The 23,719-nt window shown below is 44.2% G+C and overlaps 1 protein-coding gene across 2 annotated transcripts in view; it reads right to left on the bottom strand.

The window, feature by feature from the left end:
- The window catches only part of RAB4A (RAB4A, member RAS oncogene family), a 45,310-nt gene extending 23,493 nt beyond the window's left edge, over nt 1-21,817 (bottom strand). Inside the window, exon 1 of one of the 2 annotated variants that reach the window (XM_027047014.2) lies at nt 21,266-21,817. In XM_027047014.2, the coding sequence (XP_026902815.1) occupies nt 21,266-21,296 (31 nt within the window). In that variant the 5' untranslated portion in view covers nt 21,297-21,817. The remainder of the gene's footprint in view (nt 1-21,265) is intronic. The other variant, XM_027047015.2, reaches the window with a different exon arrangement.
- Nucleotides 21,818-23,719: the final 1,902 nt, after the last annotated feature.

The following is a 23,719-nucleotide window of genomic DNA, read 5'->3' as shown; positions in this document are numbered from 1 at the left end:
ACGCTCTGCCTCTCTCTCTCTCTCAAAAATAAACATTAAATAAAAAACATAAACAAAAGTCAGCTCTCTCTGGCCATAGGACTAGGCAAGGGCAACCTAACAAGAGAGAAAACTTTTACACATTAACTGCTCTTTAAACAAATGAAAAACAGAAATCTTCAGCAAAGAGAAGGTCTTATCAAAGAAATAAAACATAAGGAAGAACCATCAGATAGAAATTTTAGAATTGAAAAATACGGTAACTGAAATACATAGTTCAGCAGATGGGCTCAACAGCAAAATGGAAAGGGGCAGGGAAACAACTGGTGAACTGGACAACAAAATGATAGAAAATATCCAATTCGGAACAACAAAGAGAAAATAGACTGAAAGTATATAAGTAGAGCCTCACAGACCTTTGAGACTCTAAAAAAAAGCTCTAATATTTGTGTCACTGGAGTCAGAAAAGGAGAGGAAAAAGACAACAAGGATGCAGAGATACTCAATGAATCAATGGCTGAAAACTTTCTCAATTGGGCAAGGGACATAAACCCAGATTTGAAAAGCTGAGTAAATCACAGAGAAGATGAATCCAAATAAATCCATACCAATGTACATCATAACTAAACTTCAGAAAGCTAAAGACAAAGAAAAAAAATCTTGAAAGCAGCCAGAGAAAAATGACAGGCCAGAGAAAATCACAGCTTACCTAACAGGGAAAAAAGTAATCCAATGACAGCAGAGTTTTCATCAAAAACCAGAGAGGCCAGAAAGAAGTGGCACAATATTTTTCAAGGGCTGGAACAGAAGAACTCTCTAGCCAGAATCTTATATATGGTGAAAGTGACCTTCTGGAATGAAGGGGGGAATCGAGACGTTCTTGGGGAGGGGGGCAGGAACACTACAGAATTTGTCAGCAACAGACCTATCCTCAAAGGAAGGAGGACCATGGGACACAAAACCATGGATAACTACAATAGGCTTTTTCTTCTTGTCCTGTTGAGTTTTCTAAATTATGTCTGGCTATTTAAGCAACAATGATTAACACTGTCCAATGTGATTCTAAATATGAGTGCAGGAAACATTTCAGACAATTTTGTTAAAGGTGGGTTACTGTAAAGGGATGTCAAAGAAGGTAAGGTGTTTATATTTCCCTCAAATGCATACAGTGGTGACACCAGTAGACTGAGATGTATACACAATGTAATAATTAGAGCGACCGCTAAACAAGCTATACAAAGAGAGATGCTCAAAAATAGTATACATAAATAAAAAAGAATTCTTAAAAATGTTCACATAAACCACAGGAACACTGGAAAGAGAAATGAAAAACAGAATAAAACATGGCAAAAATAAGTCCTAATATACCAGTAATTACAATAATTGGGTAATGTATACGTGTAGCAATTAAGAGACAAAAATTGGCAGATTAGATTAAAAATATGCCATAACTATTGGCTGTCTACAAGAAACTCACTTTGATTATAATGACCCAGGCAGGCTGAAGGTGAAAGGACAGAAAACGCCGTATCATGCAAACATTAATCAAAGGAGAGCAATATTATTATCAGGTAAAACAGACTTCATAGCAAAGAAACTGCCTACGACCAAAAGGGTTATTATATAACGATAAAAGGATAAATCGACCAGTAAGACGCAGGAATCCACACCTTCAACTAATACAATGCTATGTCATTTATATCTCAAAAAAAAAAAAAAAAAAAAAAAAAAGACTAGGAATCCTAAATGTGTATATCACAGAGCTAAAAAGCTTATCAAGCAAAAACTGAGAGAACTTAAAGGAAAACCAGAGAAACCCACAATTATGGTTGGAGACTTCAACACCACCGAGAGTTCTTCACAACCAAGAGAACGAGACAGGAAATCAGCAAGCATAAAGAACAAAAACACAGTAAACCAACAGGACCCAGCTGGCATTTATAGAATATGCCACCCAACAGGAGCACACACATTCTTTTCAGGGACCCATCAAGTTAGACTATATCCTGGGCCGTAAAACAAACCTCAACACATTTAAACGAACTGAAATCATATACAATGTGTTCTACAACCACAATGTAATCAAACTAGAAATCAATAAGATGAAGACGGAAGGAATATTTTCAAATACTTGGATACTTATAAATAATCCACTTCTTTAAAAAAATTTTAACATTTATTTAATTTTTATTTGAGAGAAAGAGAGAATTCGAGTGGGGAAGAGGGACAGAGAAAGAGAAAACAAAGAGAGACAGAGAGAGAATCTTAAGCAGGCTCCATGCTGAGCACAGAGCCTGACGTGGAGCTCAATCCCCACAACTCCGGGATCATGACCGGAGCCAAAATCAAGAGTTGGACGCTCAACCCACTGAGCTACCCAGGTGCTCCTAAATAATTCACTTCTAAATAATCTATGATTTAAAGCAGTCTTGCGGGAAATCGAAAAAGTGTATTGGGCCGAATGGAAGAAAAAACACAACCTATCAAACTTTGTGGGATACAGCAAAAGCAGTGCCGAGAGGTGAACTTGGAGCGCTAAATGCATACATTAGGAAAAAAAGAAAGTCACAAGCAATTATCTACGTTCCTAACTCAAGAACCTAGAAAAAGAAGAGCAAAATAAAGCAAGCAGGAGGAAGGAAATAATAAAGAGCAGAAATCAATGAAACTGAAAATAGGAGAACAAAAGAGAAAACCCATGAACAAAAGCTGGCTCCTTGAAAAGATCAATAAAATTGATAAGCTTCTGGCAAAACCGTAATGAGTTCAAGGAATTAAGGTCTGACCAAGGAAAAAGGCAAGACTGTGAGATGGCACAATAAACTTTTTTGGGCACACTTGGACGGGCTGCATCGGAGGGGATAGCCCTCTCAGCAGGAGAACTTCCAGACAAGATGCCCAGAAGGGGAATAGGGCAAGGGGACTTTTGGGGGAGAAGGGATTTGAGAGGGGATTTATGTGTCTAGATGATGTCGCCAGCAGTCTGGCGGGGCAGCTAGCAGCTTGAGATCCTTCATAGCCCTTGAGTTTGTCAAAGGTTAGCAGATGGTGCATGTAATTTCACAGGGTATGCAAAGCAGGAAGTCTCTAAATGGCTAAAAATATGCTTATTTGGGCTGAATTTTAAGCAACTGAGTGTGTAAGAATTTGAGGTTAGTGCTGGTAGACTCTGAACGGATGTCCCAGCTTGCCAGGAGGAAGAAAACAACAGAGGGACCAATATACAGGGCCATCTTTAACCCATTTCTATAACAAGGCGAAAAAGACGACACAACTAGTCAATCTCAGGGATGATACAGGGCATGTCACCAGAGACCCTGCAGACATCAAAAAGATAACAAAGGAATAACACGAACAACTCTATACACATTAATTCGACAGCTTAGATGAGATGGACCAATTCCTTGAGAACACAAAGTACCACAACTCACCCGACATAAAATAGACAATTTGAATAGCCCTCCAGTGACTAACGAAATTGAATCTGTAATTTTAAAACTCACAAAAAAGGAATATTCAGGCTGAGATGCTTTCACTAGAGAATTCTACCAAATTTTTAAAAAAGAACACAATTCCATATAACCTCTTTGAGAAAATAGAAGAGGGAACCCTTCCCAAGTCATGTTATGAAGCTGATGTTTATTATTACCTGATTTATTATACATTTTTATTCAAATATTTTAATGTTATATATTTAATGTTATATATTAAATGTTATGTTTTATATACATATACATATTTTAAGCTTAAAAATATGTTAAGTATGTATTATTAAATACATAATTGCATATTATAAAAATATTAAAAATTTTTATTTACATATATTACAGTGACACCAAAACCGGAAGAAGGCAGTATTAAAACACAACATACTACAGCACAACATCTCCCACGAATCCTTAACAAAATACTAGGAAACTGAATTCGGTAATGTTTACATTTACAAATTTAAATAAAATTATATACTATGACCAAGTAGGCTTTATTTCAGGGATAAAAGGATGGTTCAATATTTGAAAATCAATGACGCTACTCTATTTAGGCTAAAAAGAAGTCAGCCAGCCGATCATACCAATTGGTGCAGAAAAAGCATTTCACAAGAGTCGATGCTCACTTGTGATAAAACCCTCAAAAAAATAAATATAGAACTTCCTCAGATTGATCAAGAACATTTCAAAAATTGTACAGCTAACCTTATACTCAATGATGAAAGATTACTCCCCCCACCCAAGATGAGGAACACAGTAAGGATATCTGCTGCCGCCACTATTATTCAGTATCATACAGGAAGTTCCAGCCAGGGCAATAAGACATGAAAGGGAAATGAAACCACACAGATCAAAAAGAAATAAAACTGTTCCTATTGGCAGACGATATGGCAGTATACATAGAAAATCCAAGGACTCTCAAACAAAACAACCTCCTACAATCAATAAGCGAATTCATCAAGGTGAAGATTAGAGAATATAAAAATCAACTGTATTTCTAATACTAACAGCACACATGTGGGCATCAAAATTAAAAATATAATGCCACTCACAATCACTCAAAAAATATACTTAGGTCTCAATATAAGAAAACATGTAAAGGACTTCTATACTGACAAGTATACAATGATAATGGAAAAAAAACCAAAATAAATCTAAATAAAGGGAGAGATATACCATGTTCATGGATTAGAAGACTGGACACAGTAAAGATGTCGATTCTCCCTAAATTGATACATATGTTTAATAAACTTTCTACTAGAAATCTAGCAAGACTTTTCGGTACATACAGACAAGCTTATTCTAGAATTTATATGGAAAGACAAAGGAACTAGAATAGATGAAACACCTTTGAAAAAGAAGAATAAAGTGGAAGGAACCACTGTACCTGATTTGAAAATTTATTATGTAGCTACAGTAATCATGACTGAATGGTATTGACATGAGGAGACACATATCAATGGAACAGAATCAAGAACCCAGAAATAGACGTACACGAAGTCATCCAACTGATGTTAAAACTGCAAAAGTAACTCAGTGCCAGAAAGTTATAGCCTTTTCAACACATAGTGCTGTGGCAACTGGGCATCTATAAGGGGAAAAAATGACACTTGACTTAAGTCTCATGCCTTATGCAAAATTAACTCAAAACAGATCACAGACTTAAAGGTAAAACATCATACTATAAAACTTTTAGGAAAAATTAGGAGAAAATTCTTCATGATCTATGGAAAAAGCAAAGAGTTTTTAGACTTGACTCGGAAAAACAACAACAACAACAACAACAACAACAAAAACCAAAACAAGCCAGAGAAGGAAAAACTGATCAAATGGTCTTCCTCAAGACTGAAAACTTTTGCTTTGTAGAAAGTTTTGTTGGGAGAATGAAAAGATAAGCTACAGGATGGAAGAAAAGATTGCAAAACATATATCCAACAAAGGACTAGCATCTAGGTTATATGCGTTAAACAAACAAACAACAACTCTCAAAACTCCACAATAAAAACTCAAATAATCCAATTAGAAAAGGCACATAATACGAAGAGATATTTCACTGAAAAGATAGAGAAATGGCAAATAAGCATGTGAAAATATGTCTCTCATCATTAACCATTCATCAGGGAAATGCAAATTGAAACCAGTAGTGAGGTATTGTTACACACCTATCAGAACGGCTAAAATAAAAAATAGTGATAGCACCAAATGCTGGCAAGAATGCTCGGAACCCAGAGCACTCACACACTGCTGGTGGAAATGTAAAATGGTGTAGCTGCTTTGGAAAATAGCAGTTTTTAAAAAACTACACGTGCAACTACCGTATCACTCAGCAATTGCACTCCTAGGCATCTATCCCAGAAAAATTAAGGTTTATGTTCACACAAAACCCTGCACATGAATGTTTACAGCAGTTTTATTTGTAATAGCCCCAAGCTGGAAACACTCCGATGCTCTTTAACAGGTGAACAAACTCTAGTACATTCATACCAGGGAATCCTACTGGGCAGTAAAAAGGAATGAACCGTTGGCATATGCAGTCACCTGGAGGAATCGCCAGAGAAATACACTGAATGAAAAAGTCAATCCCAAGACATTACGCAATGCATGCATGATTCCATTTATATAGCATTGTTGAAGTGACAAGATTATAGAAATAAAGAACAGATTAGTAGTTGCCAGGGCCTCCAGAGGGGGTGGGGGCAGGAAGGAAGAGTGTGTGCCTATAAAGGGCAATAGATCCTTGTGCTGATAGGAATGTTTTGTACCTGCAGCTGTGGCCACATCAATATCCTGGTTGTGGTGTCTTACAAGTTTTTCGAGATGTTACCACCAGGGAAAAACACAAAGGGGACATGAGATCTCTGTAATTTTGCTTAAAGCTGCATGTGAATCTGTAATTATCTCAAGATAAAAAGCTTTATAAAAAATAAAACAATAGGGACGCCTGAGTGGCTCAGTTGGTTAAGCATCTGACTCTTGATTTTGGCTTGGGTCACGATCTTGGGTTTGGGGGGATCGAGCCCCATGTCAGGCTGTGTGCTGACTGCATGGGGCCTGCTTGGGATTCTCTCTCTCCCTCTCTCTCTGCCCCTCCCCTGTGCTTGCATGTGCTCTCTGTCTCCTTCTCTCAAAATAAATAGAAATTAAAAATTAAAAAAAAAAAGAATAGGTAACATATCAAATAATGATTCTATAAGTTTACTATGCACAGTCCTAAACTGGAAGAGTTACCAACGGATGTGCTTCAAGAAGGAAATGGTACCCAGAAGGAAGGAGGGCAGCTACAAAGCCAAGCGGTCCAGTCAGTGTGTTATTTTCTGCCTGGAGATATAGCTGTTTGGCTAACACAGATAAAACCAAGCACCACAATGGGTAATGAGTTATTCTTTGTAGGTGAGAAGAATCCAACTCTGTGAGGAGTTTCAGCTAATGCCCCTCCTGTTTACAAGGGGATCTGGATTTCACACACCTCCTTGTAACTGAGCACCAGGAGACGGGAGTCCCGTGTGCTCATGTTCAACCCCGGGGTCAGGAGTACAGCCTGATGTTCTCTCTTCAGAGAGGTAGTATTTGAGGTCTGATGGCCTCATGCCCCCATGTCCATGGTAGGGTAGAATTTGAATTGATTTTACTGACTTATTTTGTTTTTATCACCGTGGGGTTTTACTTTCTTTTTCTCTTTTCTTTGAAACTGAAGGACATACACATCAAATATAAAGTACATATACGTTTTATATGTCAAGCGGACAGTGCTTAACGGCTACAAAAGGCTTTAATTAGGAGCAGGTAACTAACCATATTACAGAGTAATTAAGGAAGGAAACATGCCCAGGTGGGTTGTATAAGATCACCTAAAGAGAACTTGTGAAATAATTAGGTTTACTTCAAGCAGACCTGATGTAGTTTTATTATAATGGTTGCTAACTTGGGGGCTCAAAATCACAAAGAAGTTTTCTGCATCGAATCTATGATAATTACATTCACCTGATGAGGGTTTCCTTGGCATGAATTAAGCTTAGAAGTGGGGGAAAGACCATATCCCAAAGTAGAAAATCTAAAATGAATATATGCTACCAATGTACTTTTAATTTTTCACAAGAAATTTAAATGTGATAATAGGAAAGGTATCACATAAATAAAAATCAGTTCCTATTTAAAAGTCAGCAATTCAGGAACACGGACAAAGTACAGATCAGGAACAAATGGCCTCCATGCCAAGTGAAATAGCTAACAGAGAGCCAAAGGATTAACTCTATGGGAGAAACCTCACTCATTGGGGACTTGCTGACTTGTCTTTACATTCCTTTCAAGAACCTCTAACTTCTCAGACCAGAGCAGGTTAGAAGCATATATACTAAGTAGGACTGTGAACTTCAGGCACAAGGACAATCAAGTGCTCACAGCAAAGGCAACCACGGACCAGGAAATGAGCCAGGAAGTGCCTCTAAGAGCACAGCACACTTATTCAGCAATTGATTGCCAACGATGACCTTGAATCTTCCAGAAAATTAAGTCATAGTGAGCAGACAAGATGGCCTTTGCCTTCCTAGTTTCTCCCATGAGCAATGGTTTGGCATTTAAGATTTCCAAAGGTCAGAAAGGAGGCAAGGGCTGGTGGCCCGGGCCACAGGACTGGTTCCACGTTTCACTTCCGGGCAGAAGAAATGTGGCGTGCTGCGACAGTGGGGCCATCTGAGAGGATTCCTTGGTTTCTGGCTTCGGCAACCAGCTGGTGTGGGACACCAACACCTGTGATAAGAGATACTGAAGGTTTGGAAGAGGAATCCATTTCGTGGCAAAATAACGAGTGCAAATACAGAGAGGTGAAATTTAAAATACCGGTGAGCCGACACAGTGGAGATGTGGGGGGAGCGGTGCTCCCAAGGGAGGAGGCCCCAGCACCCCAGGTGAATTCATCCTTGCCTGAGACGGGGCAAAGCCAGTCGGCTGAAGATTTAGAGGCGGGACGCTGTGGATGAAAAGTACTTGGGATGAAAAGCCTTACAAGGAGCCTGGGCGTCCGGGGGGATTGCAGAGTGTAGGGCGAACAAAGTGGAACTTCCAGGGTGGATCGGTGGTGCGAGTCTGAAGACTCGAGGGGTGAGTCCAAGGTGGGAGGGAGGGCTTGGTCGCAGACAGGAAGAGAGACCTCCCTTCTTCCAAGACTGCAAGAGAAGGGTAGAGGACGAGCGAGTGTGGAGGTAAGTCACTTCACGGGTTGGAGAAGGGCGGGGGAGGAGAGGTGGTTTCCTGGGCGTGGCACGTTCTTCCCTGTCTTCTACTGGACAGGAGACAAGGGGTCTAGTGAAGGTGGGGACAAAGGGCAAGATGGCCAGGATGAGAGGGGATCGCCAAGTACTACCGAGAGCCCCTTCGAAGCAGACCACAAATCCGCAGTGAGCTTAATCTAAAGAGCGCTCTGTCTGCATGGTGGCAGGTCACGCGGGTTGGGAAGCCAGGGCCGGGGATCTGCACGGTTGAAGGACCAAGAAGGGATGGGTGGAAGGAAAGGCAACGGCATCACGTGTGGAGAGAGAGCAGCTCATCACGTGACAGAAGGGGAGCAGGTGCCATGCGACTGTGTCCAATGAGCAGCCGGGGAAGTGAGTACCTGGGGGCGGGGCGGGGAAGAGAAGTTGCCTAGAGACGAAGTGACGAAATGGACACTAAGCTGCGGACTGACCCCTCTGCACGGATGCTGCAGTCACCCAGGAGCGGTGAGGCGCGGGGGCGGGGCATGAGATGCTACACCAGGGGACCTTGTAGAATAAGGGATAGCCCCGAGGTCATCACGTCACAGCGATGAGCAGGATCAAGTAGGGCACAGAACGCAAGATGGCACAAGCTTCAAAGAGAAAAACGTTCTGGTAACGCTGGTCAGGCAGGAATTAAGCTGCAAAAGCTTGAAGTGTTGGCTTGGGAGAGAGAGATGGCTTGGGCGGTGGAAGAACACGTGACCTGTGAAGGGCAGGTAAAAATAAGGCAAGGGAGGTGGGAAAGAAGGCAAAGCCTAAAGCCCGACTCTGGTACTCTGAGTTAAATGCCAGCAGAGAGGAACCGTGACGTCTGTGGATTTAACATTTGCACCACAGACTGATGGTTGCTCAAGGTCCGGTGACGGGCTCTGTGATTTTGCAGAAGACCTCATTTGGATCAAATCCACTGTGGGGCCCGGGGGTGTGGATGCAAGGTAGTTAGCAGGTGAATGAGCCTGGTCAGCCACCAGCACTGAAGCTGTGAGTTCCTGGTTGCTTTCTACGTGATGTAATAACATAAAAACAGAAAGAATTCTCCCAACGTGCAAAACTGTCCCGAAAAGGAAATCAGTGACCAGTGCGGTGCACAGAGACAAAGAGACCTGATAAAAACAATCATCTTTAAGCAGGGAACAAGTTTTGGATACTTCAAGCATTTTTTTTTTCATTTTATTTGTTTTACAGAGACCATGCAGGAGTGGGGGAGGGGTGGGGGAGTGACTGAGAGAAGGAAGGAGAGAGAGAGAGGGGGAAAAGGGAGGGGGGGGAGAGGGGGAGACAGAGAGAGAGAGAGAGAGAGAGAGAGAGAGAGAGAGAATGAATCTTAAGTAGGCTCCACACTCAGCATGGAGCTGACAAGGACTCAGTCCCATGACCCTGGGATCATGACCTGAGCTGAAATCAAGAGTTGGGTGCTCAACAACTGAGCCATCCAGGTGTTCTGGATACTTCCAAGAGTAGGATATTCCATTTGATTCTGATACATGAGAAGATAAAATCATATTAAGAAGTAAGGGCAAGTGGTTTGTCAAATATTTCAGAGAACACTCCAACTGGTGTAATTAAAAAAGAGAAGGTAAACAGTTAATTTTTTATTGGAGGATACATACACAAAATGTTGTCTTTCTGACTTGCGACTTTGGAGCAAACCTGAATACTGTTAATAATATTTGCACATTTACAAAGATCTGTGAAAGCATCCCTTGTGAATGTTAAAGGTCTTCTGCGTTGGTCTGGAAGGTATAAGCTTTGGTCCCCGTTACTCTCCACCCCCCGGTTTTACCCTGAGTTCAGAGACAGATTTTGACTCATGTTAAATGTCCATGTTTGTTTAGAACATGCAGGGGAGCAATGACATCCAGTGGCCATGTTTAATCTGGGTCACCACTGAGCGGAGGTTTTATGGAAGAGATTTCTGTACAAGATACATGCAGAGTAAAAACCTAACTACCCTTGAGAATGTGACACAAGGCAAATTTGAGCCCAAATTCTGGCTCTACAACTCCCAGCTCTGAGACTCAGGCAGAGCACCGAACCTCTCAGTTTCCTCACCTGTAAGTGGGACATAGTGTTTACCTTTACACTGTTGTTGTAAGGATCAGAGACACTGGACACAAAGTCCAGTAGATTATTCTGCATAGATTATTAGAACTTCATCTTTTTTTTTTTTTTTTTTTTTTTAAAGCAATGTCTACACCCAACGTGGAGCTTCCACTTACAAACTTGAGATCAAGAGGTGCATCCTCGGGGCGCCTAGGTGGCTCAGTCGGTTGGGCGTCCGACTTCGGCTCAGGTCATGATCTCGCGGTCCGTGAGTTCGAGCCCCGCATCAGGCTCTGGGCTGATGGCTCGGAGCCTGGAGCCTGTTTCAGATTCTGTGTCTCCCTCTTTCTCTGACCCTCCCCTGCTCATGCTCTGTCTCTCTCTGCCTCAAAAATAAATAAAACGTTAAAAAAAAAAAAAAGAGGTGCATCCTCTACCACTGAACCAACCACGTGCCCTAACTTCATCTTTATCCAGAGGTAAGAGTTATAATTTAGGCTCGGCACACCATCGGTTTTTCAGTAAGGAAAAATTTCCTGTACAACCATGGAAACAGAGCACGTTAATACCAGAAGAATCTTCAATCGGTACATATTCAAAGATACTGACCTAAAAGCTTCTTTGGTCATGCAATAGCTAGAAATAACACTGTTCTTGGCAAAATGTAACAGGGAAAATTATTATTGTATAATACATCCCAGAGGAAATACAGAGATGGGTCACTTCTAACTTACCATGTTTTTATACTTGTAAACGTTTAAAGGAACTTGTTTACATAGTAACAAAAGACACTTCAAAATCAATTTTACCAATAAAGTTTTACCAGTCAATGTCTAGACTTATGGAGTTCTCCATGAAATTGAAAAAAGGATAATCTAAAATATAGACTTCATTCTCCTTTTTTTAATGTTTGTTTATTTTTGAGAGAGAGACAGAGTGTGAGTGAGGCAGAGTGGGGGGGCAGAGGGAGAGGGAGAGGGAGACACAGAATCTGAAGCAGGCTCTAGGCTCTGAGCTGTCAGCACAGAGCCCGACGCGGGGCTTGAACTCACGAACTGTGAGATCATGACCTGGGCCGAAGTCAGACACTCAACTGACTGAGCCACCCAGGAGCCCCTGGACTTCATTCTTATATAGTATCCTAGATTATATACATATTTATGACAAAATTATTCAAGGTGCTAATATACGAAAAGTGGGAAAATAGCGATGGCCACCAAATAGCAACTTCCATTTCCCCCCCAAATATTACCACGGTCAAAGTGACTCTGAAGAGGAACGTTAGTCTTCAAAACACCAAATATTTTTAACGCATTCACAAAGACCGTAAGAACTAAGAACGAGTGCAAGTGTATCCCGTTTGCAAAACGACAGGAGAAATTTCTTGTTTTCTAAGAAGACAAGGGATTCTAACGTGTGTGCATACGGCCAATGTGGAAGCCCACGCTCTTTCTACTACTGTGCTGCTTTCTCGGACTGCTTCCTCACCGGAGGAGGGGAGGCGTGAAGGAACGTTTAAGCCCATCATCTTCTTCGGGAAGATCCTTACTTGGAACAAACAGTTGAAAGGGAACTGCAGCTTACATGTTTTGGAGGCTGCGGTAGATGCTATCGTAGCAGATAACTGCCTAACAGCTACTCCCCAAGGAGCCAAAGGAACAGGTGAATGTGACCCCAAAGCTGGAGACAGGCATTGGTTATTTTAAGCCAATTATGGCCATTCCCAGCCCCCTCCTCCCTGCCAGACTGGATTAGAAAAACATACAGCCTTGGGGCGTCTGGGTGGCCCAGTTGGTTAACGTCAGACTCTTGGTTTCGGCTCAGGTCATCTTGAGGTTCATGAGTTTGAGCCCCACACTGGGCTCTGTGCTGACAGTGCAGAGCCTGCTTGGGATTCTCTCTCTCCCCCTCTCTCTGCCCCTCACCTGCTCGCTCTCTCTCTCTCTCTCTCTCTCTCAAAATAAACTTCAAAAAATTTTAAAAAGAAAAATATACAGCCTTAAGCTAATCAGTGCAAAGTGTTATTACCCTGGCCACATAATGGGTCCAGGGACAGGGACTTGACCCAATGTGGCTCAACTGGGTGGAGAGGAAGAACTTTTACTCCATCAATGCAGGGAAGAGCTCCTCTTTCCTACGGACGTAACAAGAAAGTGACCGAAGGGCGCCTGGGTGGTTCAGTCAGTTAAGCATCTGACGCTTGACTTCGGCTAAGGTCATGATCTCAGTTTCACGAGTTTGAGCCCCGGGAGTGGGGCTTTGCGCTCACAGTGCAGAGCCTGCTTGAGATTCTCTCTCTCTCTCTCTCTCTCTCTCTCTGCCCCTCCCCCGGTTGCACTCTCTCTGTCTCTCTCTAAATAAATAAAGAGAAAGAAAGAAAGAAAGAAAGAAAGAAAGAAAGAAAGAAAGAAAGAAAGAAAGAAGGAAGGAAGGAAGGAAAGGAAGGAACTCGGATTACAGAGTAGTCATTTTATGGCTCTGCAGGGGTGAGGATGACAGTGCTACAGGTCCTTGCCCACACAGCTGAGCTCCCGACTCAGCCAACCCTGAACACCCTCCTCACTGACAGTTATTTGAAAAAAATACATTTCCATATTACCTCCAGCATTGTGAGTTGGGTTTTCTGCCCCCTGCAGTTGGAAGCATTCCGCCTGATGAAACGACCCAAAGGGCTCATCACCTATTATCGACTGAACAGAAACTGTGGTACGCACAATTTCAAAAGTTCTTTTATTTTTGGTCATATAGAATCGGTTTAAAATCAAAAGGCGGTCAAGTAAGCCAGGATTTAGGACTAGGGGAGTTCACCCAACCACTGGCTACTTGGTAACTACCCAGTGCCAGGCATCTGAATGCTTAGGAACCACACATTCAGATCGTCTGAGACATGTGCCATCACAACAGGGTTACGTCTGCCCCCAAGTGCTCCCGGGCCACTGAGCGGGGTGCCAGTCTCCCCCTGAAGTGCCTGATGGATACACCAAAGCCTGCCCTCAAGGCTCGTTCACCTCCACAGTCGACCAACCTCCTTCCACTTGATCAACCTGTTCTCTCCCTAGGTACATTCACCACTGGGCAGCTGTGAGGCCCTGAAGCTCCAGAAAGCCGTCAAAGTACCTCCACAACTCTCTGCCCCCCGTGCACTGTGAACTGATTTCAGATCCGAGTTCTCAGAAGGGAAATCTATTTTTTAAAGGATGCCCTGTGTGACCTCTTTGAATCAAGCAAACGTGGTCTGTGGAAGACGTTTTAATTAGTCTCGCGTTTATATTACACACAATGTAAAGACTGCTTGGTTTCTACCATAAAGAAAAAAAACTATGTCTTAAAGTCGGTTTTCCTATTAACCTGGCCTTTTGTTTCATACTCTGTAACTCAGAAGAAAAACGCCACCTCTCAAACGGAATCAAATCAAAGGTGCTTTTAGCAGTCCCAGAAGGCCGTGTCCAGGAGCACCAGGGACACAGAGACATCTCAGCAGACCCCTGCTTTCAAAGAGCTCATGGTCTCATCTTGAAAGAAACATTCTCTTTGTCGCAACTGAGATTTGAGCAAATTATAAAAGAGATATGCAAAGTCCTGGGGCACCTGGCAGGCTCAGTCAGTAGAGCATGCAACTCTTGACCTTGGGCTTGTGGATTCGAGTCCCACGCTGGGTGTAGAGATTGGTTAAAAAATAAAATCTTAAAAAAAAAAAAAAGATATGCAGGGTGCCTGGGTGGCTCAGTCAGATAAGCCTCCGACTTCGGCTCAGGTCATGATCTTGCAGTTCCTGAGTTCAAGCCCCGTGTCCAGCTGTGTGCTGACACTTCAGAGCCTGGAGCCTGCTTCGGATTCTGGGTCTCCCTCTCTCTCTGCCCCTCCCCCGCTCATGCTCTGCTCTGTCTCTCTCTCTCTCAAAAATAAACATAGAAAAAAAAAAGACATGCAAAGTCCAGTGCAAAGATAGTATATATTTTATGAGGACTTCTGCAACAACAGGGCATAAGCAAATGAACAAGAGAAACAGTATTACAATTAAGGGAGCACACCACATACAGTAACATTTTAAATGATAACAAAAGAGAGAGATACTTTGTTTTTAAGTTCCAAATTTTTTCTGCATGCTTAAAAATTCATATTTGAAAAATTACAAGCCTCCCTCTAACATACGTCCACTCACCCATAATTTAGCCCTTGATGAACGCTGTACCCTACCCTGCACACCTAAATATCGTTAGCTGCTTTTTTAAGGACTTAGATGCCAAAGACACAGCACAGAAGAGAGACAGAAAGAAACAAAGACTAAGATAACTACGCGTTGTCATATAGGAGTCTGCCATCCTGAGTAGTGCAGGAATGCACTTGGCTGTGGTAGAGTACAAAGCAGTCTTTCTCCAGGTGTCACAGCCATCATTATCAGGGACTTCTTGGTATTGGCCAAATCTCTCCACATTAATTTACTCTGGTTTGGGGAGCTCAGAGGGGGATTACAAAGGGAGAAAACTTGTAGTTACACGGCGTTTATTTGATTCATATGTTGCAGTGCTATTTATTCTTCACATTTACCCAACTTTATTCACCCTTTAAGCAACAGTACCCTGCATGTCATTTTAGCTTTTAAATTACATTCACAGCTACAGAGAAGCACAAAAGTATTCTTCAAACATACAGAGCATGGTCCATTACTAAGATCAGACTGGTAGAGAAAGCAGCGATATTCAGAGAACACAGAGCACAGAGGATTCAAAGGTTTTTCTCTCAAACTATTTTCACTGGCATGTATCCTAACGGAGTTTTCAGGAACGGGGAAAAAAGAAAATCTATTCCATTAGCCTAACCAATCTCTAGAGGGTGGATTATGAGAAGACGTTCAAGAAACAACATCAGCTTTCTCCTCATTCCAAACAAATATTCAGAGCAAAACGCTTGCCTGATTAGATATGCTATAAGTGGAAAGAATCCTGTTACAGCTAATTCCATGCCTCGGGGCCCAAAGTGTGAGATACTTTTCAAAACACATTGGTGACGTGGTTCTTAACAGAAGAGGTATTACTATTATTACTAAGTTAAGAAGGAAAGTTCACATTTTAGGCTTACGTGGAATTATTTTTCATGGAGCACAAGAAGCTTTGGAAACACCATTTACTTAAATCATGATGATATTCCCGTGAAGCTGTGGCCTAAGTTGCCAGTAGTCGGGGTCCCCGGATAGATTTTACCAGGACCCCTTCTAATTTACCCCTACCGGAACCCACCTCACCCTTGCCCAGGCGGTCGGTTTCCCTTCCTGCATGCGGGAGCTACAGAGGTTGCTTTACCGCCAGTTACAAGGACGCCATACCACCAGCAGCAAACAACTGGTCCAACTACTCAGGTTGCTGTGCCTGGAGACAGGCATTGTCTTATAATCCACTAATCTTGCTTTATAATCCACTAATCTGGCCCCCCGCTAACCTTCCCTTGCCTCCTCTAGGGTTAACAGTAACTTGAACTACGTTAAGGGGTCTATTTAAAAGAAAGAAACCTGGGCGCCTGGGTGGCGCAATTGGTTAAGCGTCCGGCTTCAGCCAGGTCACGATCTCGCGGTCCGTGAGTTTGAGCCCCGTGTCAGGCTCTGGGCTGATGGCTCAGAGCCTGGAGCCTGTTTCCGATTCTGTGTCTCCCTCTCTCTCTGCCCCTCCCCCGTTCGTGCTCTGTCTCTCTCTGTCCCAAAAATAAGTAAGAAATTTTGAAAAAAAAAAAAAAAAAGACAGAAACCAACTGGATTCAGGAGATGGGATGATGAAGAATTAAAGATTCCAACTTTCTCTCAGGCAGATGGGTACCAGGGACAAATAGAAGGCTGGGGAGTAGGAATGGGTTGGTTGGGTTTGGGATGCAGTGTGTTAGGATACCCCAGGCCATCCAAATGGAATAGTTAGGTATGGAGTTCAAAACAGGCTCTTAAGCCTGAGGGACTGATATGACTGGACACAGAGATTCAGGAGTGGCAGAAGTCACAGGCAAGGATTGGGAGGGGATGCTTTATAGTTCAAGTGACTGTGAAAATTATCGTCTACTTTTGCTTTTCTAAAGAACAAGGTTTCCTCCTGATATCACTGTTGCATCAGATGCTAACCAACTTGGATATAAATTGGAAAATAAATTACTTAATTAAAAAAAACAAAGAGCAGCTTTGATCTCAAGAGTGCCCCCAAACAAACAAACAAACAAACACACCACCAAAGAGCGAACAAACAAGTTTTCAAAGGTCTGGGCACAGGAGCCGTTATATAGCGTAGGATCTCGACCTTCTATCAGGTCCCTGGACCAACAGCACCTGCGTGGGCTGGGAGCTGATCAGCCGTGGAGCCGCCATCCACCCCCCATCTACTGAATCAGAACTGCAACTTTATGCACCAGGGGACTCGGGGGCCCAGCAGTTTGAGGACCTCTGGTGTAGTGTTCCCCACGTTCTAGTTCTTTAAATGGTCACCCGTTTTCAGTACATGAGGAAAGGAAAACACAAACATTAGAAATGATAAATAGATTCGATTTGGAGAAAGGTCCTTTATGCCGCTGTTATACGCTTCCTTGACTGACGTTTATGTCTTTTATGAAATTCAGGTAATGGTTATTTTGGTGATTTCTCTAACAGTAAGTTATTTTATACTTTACTGGCACCACATACCTTTGAAGATGTTACTTCCTTTACCCCAAATATCCTTACTCTACTTCCCCTATTAAGCCCAAATTTCTCCATGAGTCATATTCTGACTACCAAGGCCTATGTTTTAGTGTCATAGGGCTGCCATACCAAAATGCCACAAGCCGGATGGCTTAAAACTAGAGAAATTTATTGTCCAACAGTTCTAGAGGCTAGAAGTCTGAAATCAGATGTCAGGAGGGCCATGCTTTCACTGAAGGCTCTAGGGAAGGACCCATCCCTGCCTCTTGCTAGCTTCTGGTGGGTGCCCACCCCCTTTGTGGTCCTTGGCCACTGCCGTCTCAGCCTGACCTTCATATCACATTCTCCCTGCACGTGTCTATACCCAAATCTCTCCCCTCTTATTCGGGTAGCAGTCATTGGATTAGGGCCTCCCTGAATCCAACAGGACTTCATCTTAACCTGATTACATCATTCCTATTTCCAAATAAAGTCACAATTTGCAGGTACCTGGGGTTAGGACCTGAACGTATCTTTTGGGGGATCCAATTCAACCCGCAACGGCCTACAATGAAATATTTCTAAAAGAAAACATCTTGATAATTCTCCAAGTGATGTGGTAAATACTATAATACTGTGCTTTCCAAATAAGGCACAAAATAAAAATATGAAGACTATATTGTAATAAACTCAGCACACGACTAACAATTTGCATTCTTGTTTCATTAAACCGTGTTCGTTGTAGAAAGCATAAAGTCCAAAGTGTAGAGACTGATCTTAGATTTTTTTCCTCAGTCTTAGCCTGCTTTAGTCCTTACTTTTTTTCCCCTAGCATTTTCTGCACCACTTATATTTTTTAGGCCCTTTTTGGCCATCATTGCTTGAGACTACCTAATCCACTTGTTAATTTTGTCTCGCAAATCTTGGTGTCAGGAATTACTTAAGGCCAGTTTGTGTCACCTCCCAAGTCTCAGATGGCGGGAGTTCTTTAGCCATACTAACTGGCTTTAAGAATGCTCTGAAATCTACACTGGGGAAACACTGTTTCAGTTTAGATATACTTAGACAAGGGTTTCCAACGGAAACAGATCTGTTTTAGATTTTAACTGTGTGTTACAATCTTACATACAGTATTCATGTGGTTATTAGTTTCAGGGCGGGCAAAATGTTTACTACTCAGTCTATGGAAGAAGACATATTGCCTTAATTTGCTAAAAAGCATTAAAGGCAGATATAGCTCATCACTAGTACTTTATAAGCACTGGCTCTTTATTTTTCACCCTATTGCTGTTAAACTACACAGAGCCTCCTTTTCTGGAAGAGAAAATAAGTATAGAGCACAAAGGAGTTTAAAGGTTAGGCAAACATTCCTTTACCAGCTAGCCAAGAGGCACACGTCTGGAAGGTGGAACCCGATTGTTTTACTTTTGGGGAACAATGCTGTGCAAATATGGTCAATGATAAATGAAGGTGACAGCTTACGACTTTTGGCTGGCAGTTTCAACTGCCACATTTGCTGTTTCTGAAACCAACTTTCTTTTTTTCTTTTCTTTTTTAACGTTTATTTATTATTGAGAGACAGAGGCAGAGCATGAGCATGGGAGGGACAGAGAGAGAGAAGACACAGAATCCGAAGCAGGCTCCAGGCTCCAAGCTGTTAGCACAGAGCCCGACGCGGGGCTCGAACTCACAAACCGCGAGATCATGACCTGAGCCGAAGTCCGATGCTGAACCAACTGAAGCCACACAGGTGCCCCTAAAAACCAATTTTCTATTCCATTAGTTTCTTCTAACTTTCTCTATTAGAGAAAAAGATTAAATTGTGAGTAAAAACATATTTGGATGGAATCATGACAAAAGAATACTGTTGCTTAAAGCCTTATGATATTTATTTATTTATTACATTCTTTTAACATTTATTCATTTTTGAGAGAGAGCGAGCATGATCAGGGGAGTACAGAGAGAGAGGGGACACAGAATCCGAAGCAGGCTCCAGGCTCTGAGCTGTCAGCACAGAGCCCGATGTGGGGCTCGAACCAACGAACTGTAAGAGCATAACCTAAGCTGAAGTCGGACGCCCAAACAACTGAGCCACCCAGGCGCCCCCTTATGATCATAATTTAATCAGTTAATCTGTGATGCTCAAAAGTTCAATTAACTGCATCTAAAGTGTAGTAGAGATATGCGATATTTTATGAAGGTTAGTTCATATAACACAAATGAAATGTAAAAGCTCCGTCTCCCGAACTCTTCCAGTCCTTTCTTCCTCATTCATAATCCCCACCTGGTTTTCTTATTCAGACTTTCCACCCCTCCCTAACGCTCCTATCCAGGTCAGAGAAAAAAAAGTGTGGGGTAAGGAGCACTCGAAAATAAAGAAAAGCACAAGGACAACCAAAAATTGCTAGAGAAGCGTATTTTCTTTGCAAAATCTCCCGACTGTGGTTCTGTACAGGGAGGACCCGACCACACGGATGAACGGGACCATTTGTGGCTCTGACAACACTTCAAAAGCCATCGGGTTCCTGGAGGATGTCCTAAGTCTTCTAGGGATGGGTGTAATGCCCCGAGGGGCACCAAGAACAGGGCAATCACAAGTCACAGGAGAGGCTGAAGGTGAAGCAAATGCACTGTGACCTCACCCCTCTTAGGAGAAAGATGGAACCTTCCATAGGCTCTCTCCACCTCGCCCTCACCTCTGTACCACTGTTTAGGCTCCCCTGATTGGAACTCCATTTCTCCCCAGCCCTGGGCATCTGCCATTCTGCCGCCCTGACCAGTTGCTACCTCCTAGGCTCCCCACTCTGGGCCAGGGTTCCTTCTAACATACTTTCCGAAGGCACAATCCTCCAGAACTCCTGCCCGGAGTTTTAACTACTCATTCGTTAGTGTCCTGATGGCATTAACCCTGTATCCGCCACTAGACTGCATGCTCCATGAGACCAGAACCACGCCTGTCGCGTGGCCTGCGGTATTTGCAGCACCTTGCTGGCTCCACCCTGCCATTCCACGCGTGTCTGTTGAAGGAGCAGCGGGCCACCACAAGTGATCTGAGTCCGGGTACATACTTTTGAACTTGAACCTCTCCCTGGGATTGTAACACTCCCAATCAAAGTCTTAATCTGAGAACGCACAATTCCGAACAAGTAATCAGAGACTGGTAAACATCTCGAGCCTGATGGAAAGGAGACGTGTACGATATTAGTTATTTTTACCACGCAGGACTAAAACAAAGCACAACAACACAGTATATGAATTGGGAAGGCTTTCGATTACTCAAAAAAAATGATTCCCTTATAGCATCCAGGTGTGGGTGCTACAGGGGCAGCAAAGATTAAGCAGATAGGGCTCTGCTTCCAGGGTGTTTAGGATTTTAAAAAGGCACATTTATAAACAGCCATAATGCAACCCAGAAAGGACTAAACACCCGAGAGACGGAGAAAGAGAGAAATAAATGAGGCAAGAGGTCTCCGCACGAAGACACGGGTTAGTCTATCGATTACTTCTCACTGTAATCCCAGGGCAAAGAAAGGAATTCCAACCCAGGAAAGGTCATGCTGGAATATTCGAAGAACACACTGAAATACAGGCGTCGCCCTAAGTCCTTCACGGCCCCTCGCCGGGGACAACATCGCAGAGGAAAGTCTTCAACTGGCTTTCCAGACCCGGAGCTCCTGATAATTGGAAAACCCTCCGCGTGTGAGCGCGTAGAAAAGGCCGGAGGAAACTTGAGAAAGCAGATCACGTAAACGGGCGGCGCACGGCCGGGCCCGCGCCCCCGCGCCCCCGCCGCCCCCGACCTCCCGCGGCCCGGACGCGCCCCCGAGACCCGCGGCCCCGCGCGCACCCGCCCGCCTCGCCCGGCCGCCTCGTACCGTAGGTTTCGGACATGGCCGTCTGCGACATCTTGGGAGCGGCACCGCCTCTCGCCGGGTCACCGGCTGCAGCTCCGGCCGGGCCGGCGGGCGTGGGGGGCCGGGGTTCGTCCTCCGCGCCTCGGTGGGAACGGCGAGCGGCAGGGGAGCGGAGGAGGGAGGGGCCCGCGGTCCCCACGGCAACGGCCGGCCACCCCGCGGCTGCGGCCCTGCCGGACTGCGGGCTCCGCGCAGGCGCACGGCCTCCGCCCCCCGCCGGGCCCGGACGGGGACTGGGAGGAGGAGGAGGAGGACGAGGAGGAGGAGGAAAGGGGGCGCGAGGCCCGGCCCTTCCGTGGTCGCGCGTGCGCACGCAGACCGCGGCGGGGGCGGGGGGCAGCTGGCGCGGGGAGGCCGGGGCCCGGGCCAGGGGCGGGGCCGGGGAGCGCCGGGAGGCGGGGGCGGGGGGCGCCCGGCGCGGGGAGGCGGGGGCTGGAGTGGGAGCACGGAGGTGGGGCAGGGCGCGGACGGGGGGTTGCGGCTGGCCGAGGTCGGGTTGCAGGGGTGGGGAGGGGCCTGCGATCCGCAGGCTTGTGGGGTGACCGAGTGTTGGGGACAGTGGGGTCTAGCTCCTGGGCAGGGACGGCAAAATGCCTGCAGTGGGAAGACAGTCCTGCCGGATTGGCCCTCCGCGGTAAAGACTTTGTCGTCGTCGTCGTTAGCGGCTCTCAGGCAGGAAAAGACTTCTTTAAACTATTATGGTCAACCGGGGAACGTGGTTAATGGGTAACTAGGAGGCGGTAGCCCCAGTCATCCAGCTAGAAGACCAGCCCCTGTGGCCGAGGAGGCTGGCTTAGCCGGGAAACTGAGCTTTACGCAGACCTGCCAGGCCCTCTCCTGTAGGGCTAAGCTGGTGTCTGGAGAAAACGGTCAGAACTTAAGGTGCCCTGGTGCTGGAGAGAGTCCCCAGAAGACTGTAGACATTGGCCCTTCTGCGTCCCATGTTAGGGGAATCTGGCTTACGGGCAGCCGAGAAGCATCTCCAGGACCTCAGCTTAGGTTAGGATTCGGTGGCTGGGTATTCTGATTTAAGGCGCAAAGCTGAATTCAGAATCCCCTTCTGCTGGAAGTGCAGAGGTAAATGTTTATTAGGAAGAGAATTTTGGCTGGGAGTTTGCTTCGACTGAGCATGACCAGAGTCACATCCTATGTCCTAAGACCCAACCTTATTCAAAAGGTATAGTAGGATACTAAAATATGCCTTGGCTAAGCTCGCAAGTAACGTGCACTGTGGGGAAAAGGCTAGTAAATACGTTTTTTTCGAGTCCCTTTGGCTCCTCATAAATTGGCATCAGACTTTGAGAACTTTCCCCTCTTCCCCAATGGCCATTTGGCTCTACATTTTACTCTTCTCTCTGATCTTAATAGCAAATAGATACCCTTGCTTCTAAATCACAGAGAAGCCCCATGCTGAAATATTGTGAGGACTATAATCTAGAATTATTTTGCATATATTTCTTGTTCGGTGGCTGAGATACTTTGTTGCTTTCCTAATTTGGTTTTCTGCATGTTAATTCGGATGTACACTCCTGAGTATAGCAGGCTAATCTGATGGAAACTATTTCCAACGAAAGACAGGGATCCCATTCTTTAAATCTAAGATTTCTTCCTGCCAGAAGTTTTTGTGGATAAGAAATCACCGAGTTACAGTGATTGCTTGGGTTATTGATTAAAACTGGACCTCGAGATCTCTGAAACCTGGACAGAGTGGTAGACATAAAAAAGTTAAGCTGCTGTTTCAAAGCTGAGAGAAGTTGTCTATTCTGTGGACCATGAAGACTTAGACCTTTGGGGAAAACTCTTTGTTTTGGAAAAACTACCCAAAGAAATCTAGTTTGCAAATACAAAGGCACATATCACAATTAGAAAAGGAAATACGCAAGAACTGAGGCTTGAAGGAGCCACATTTTTGGAATAGCAGTGTGGAAGATTCTTTGCATCTCAGTAACTGTGGATCTTTGAGAGAAACCAAATTTCTCCTAAAATCTCTTCGAGACCACCTTTGATTTTGAGGTGCTGTTGATTGTGGAAGGAGAACTTATTGCAGAATTAGTGTTTTCTCCAGTTATTTTCTCCTTTCTTTTCGGGGGGGGGGGGTTGTGATGGAGTAAAAGTAAGTTTCCAAAAGCCTCAGCACACTGGGGATATGTCCACAGGAAATGAAGGGAGAAGGATTTCTTCCAGAAGATCCGCTCCTCCAATGCCTCCTTTACTTTCCTTCTTGCTCCCTGGCAATGCTTCACATGAAATGAGCAATTAGGAATCTCAGGGGGCTGCCGGCCTCACAAGGATTCATGGTCTCCAGGACCGGCAGAGGACCACAGGGGTAGGGACAGTGGTCTCTGTAGGGAACAGTGAGCACAGATGGACAATGACTGAAGGGGCCTTTTAGACTCCTAGGCAAGGGTTGGACCG

The sequence above is a fragment of the Acinonyx jubatus genome, chromosome D2, assembly GCF_027475565.1.
Source record: "Acinonyx jubatus isolate Ajub_Pintada_27869175 chromosome D2, VMU_Ajub_asm_v1.0, whole genome shotgun sequence".
Lineage (NCBI taxonomy): Eukaryota > Metazoa > Chordata > Mammalia > Carnivora > Felidae > Acinonyx > Acinonyx jubatus.
The sequence above is the reverse complement of the archived record's forward strand: the minus strand, read 5'-3'. Positions and strand labels throughout refer to the sequence as shown.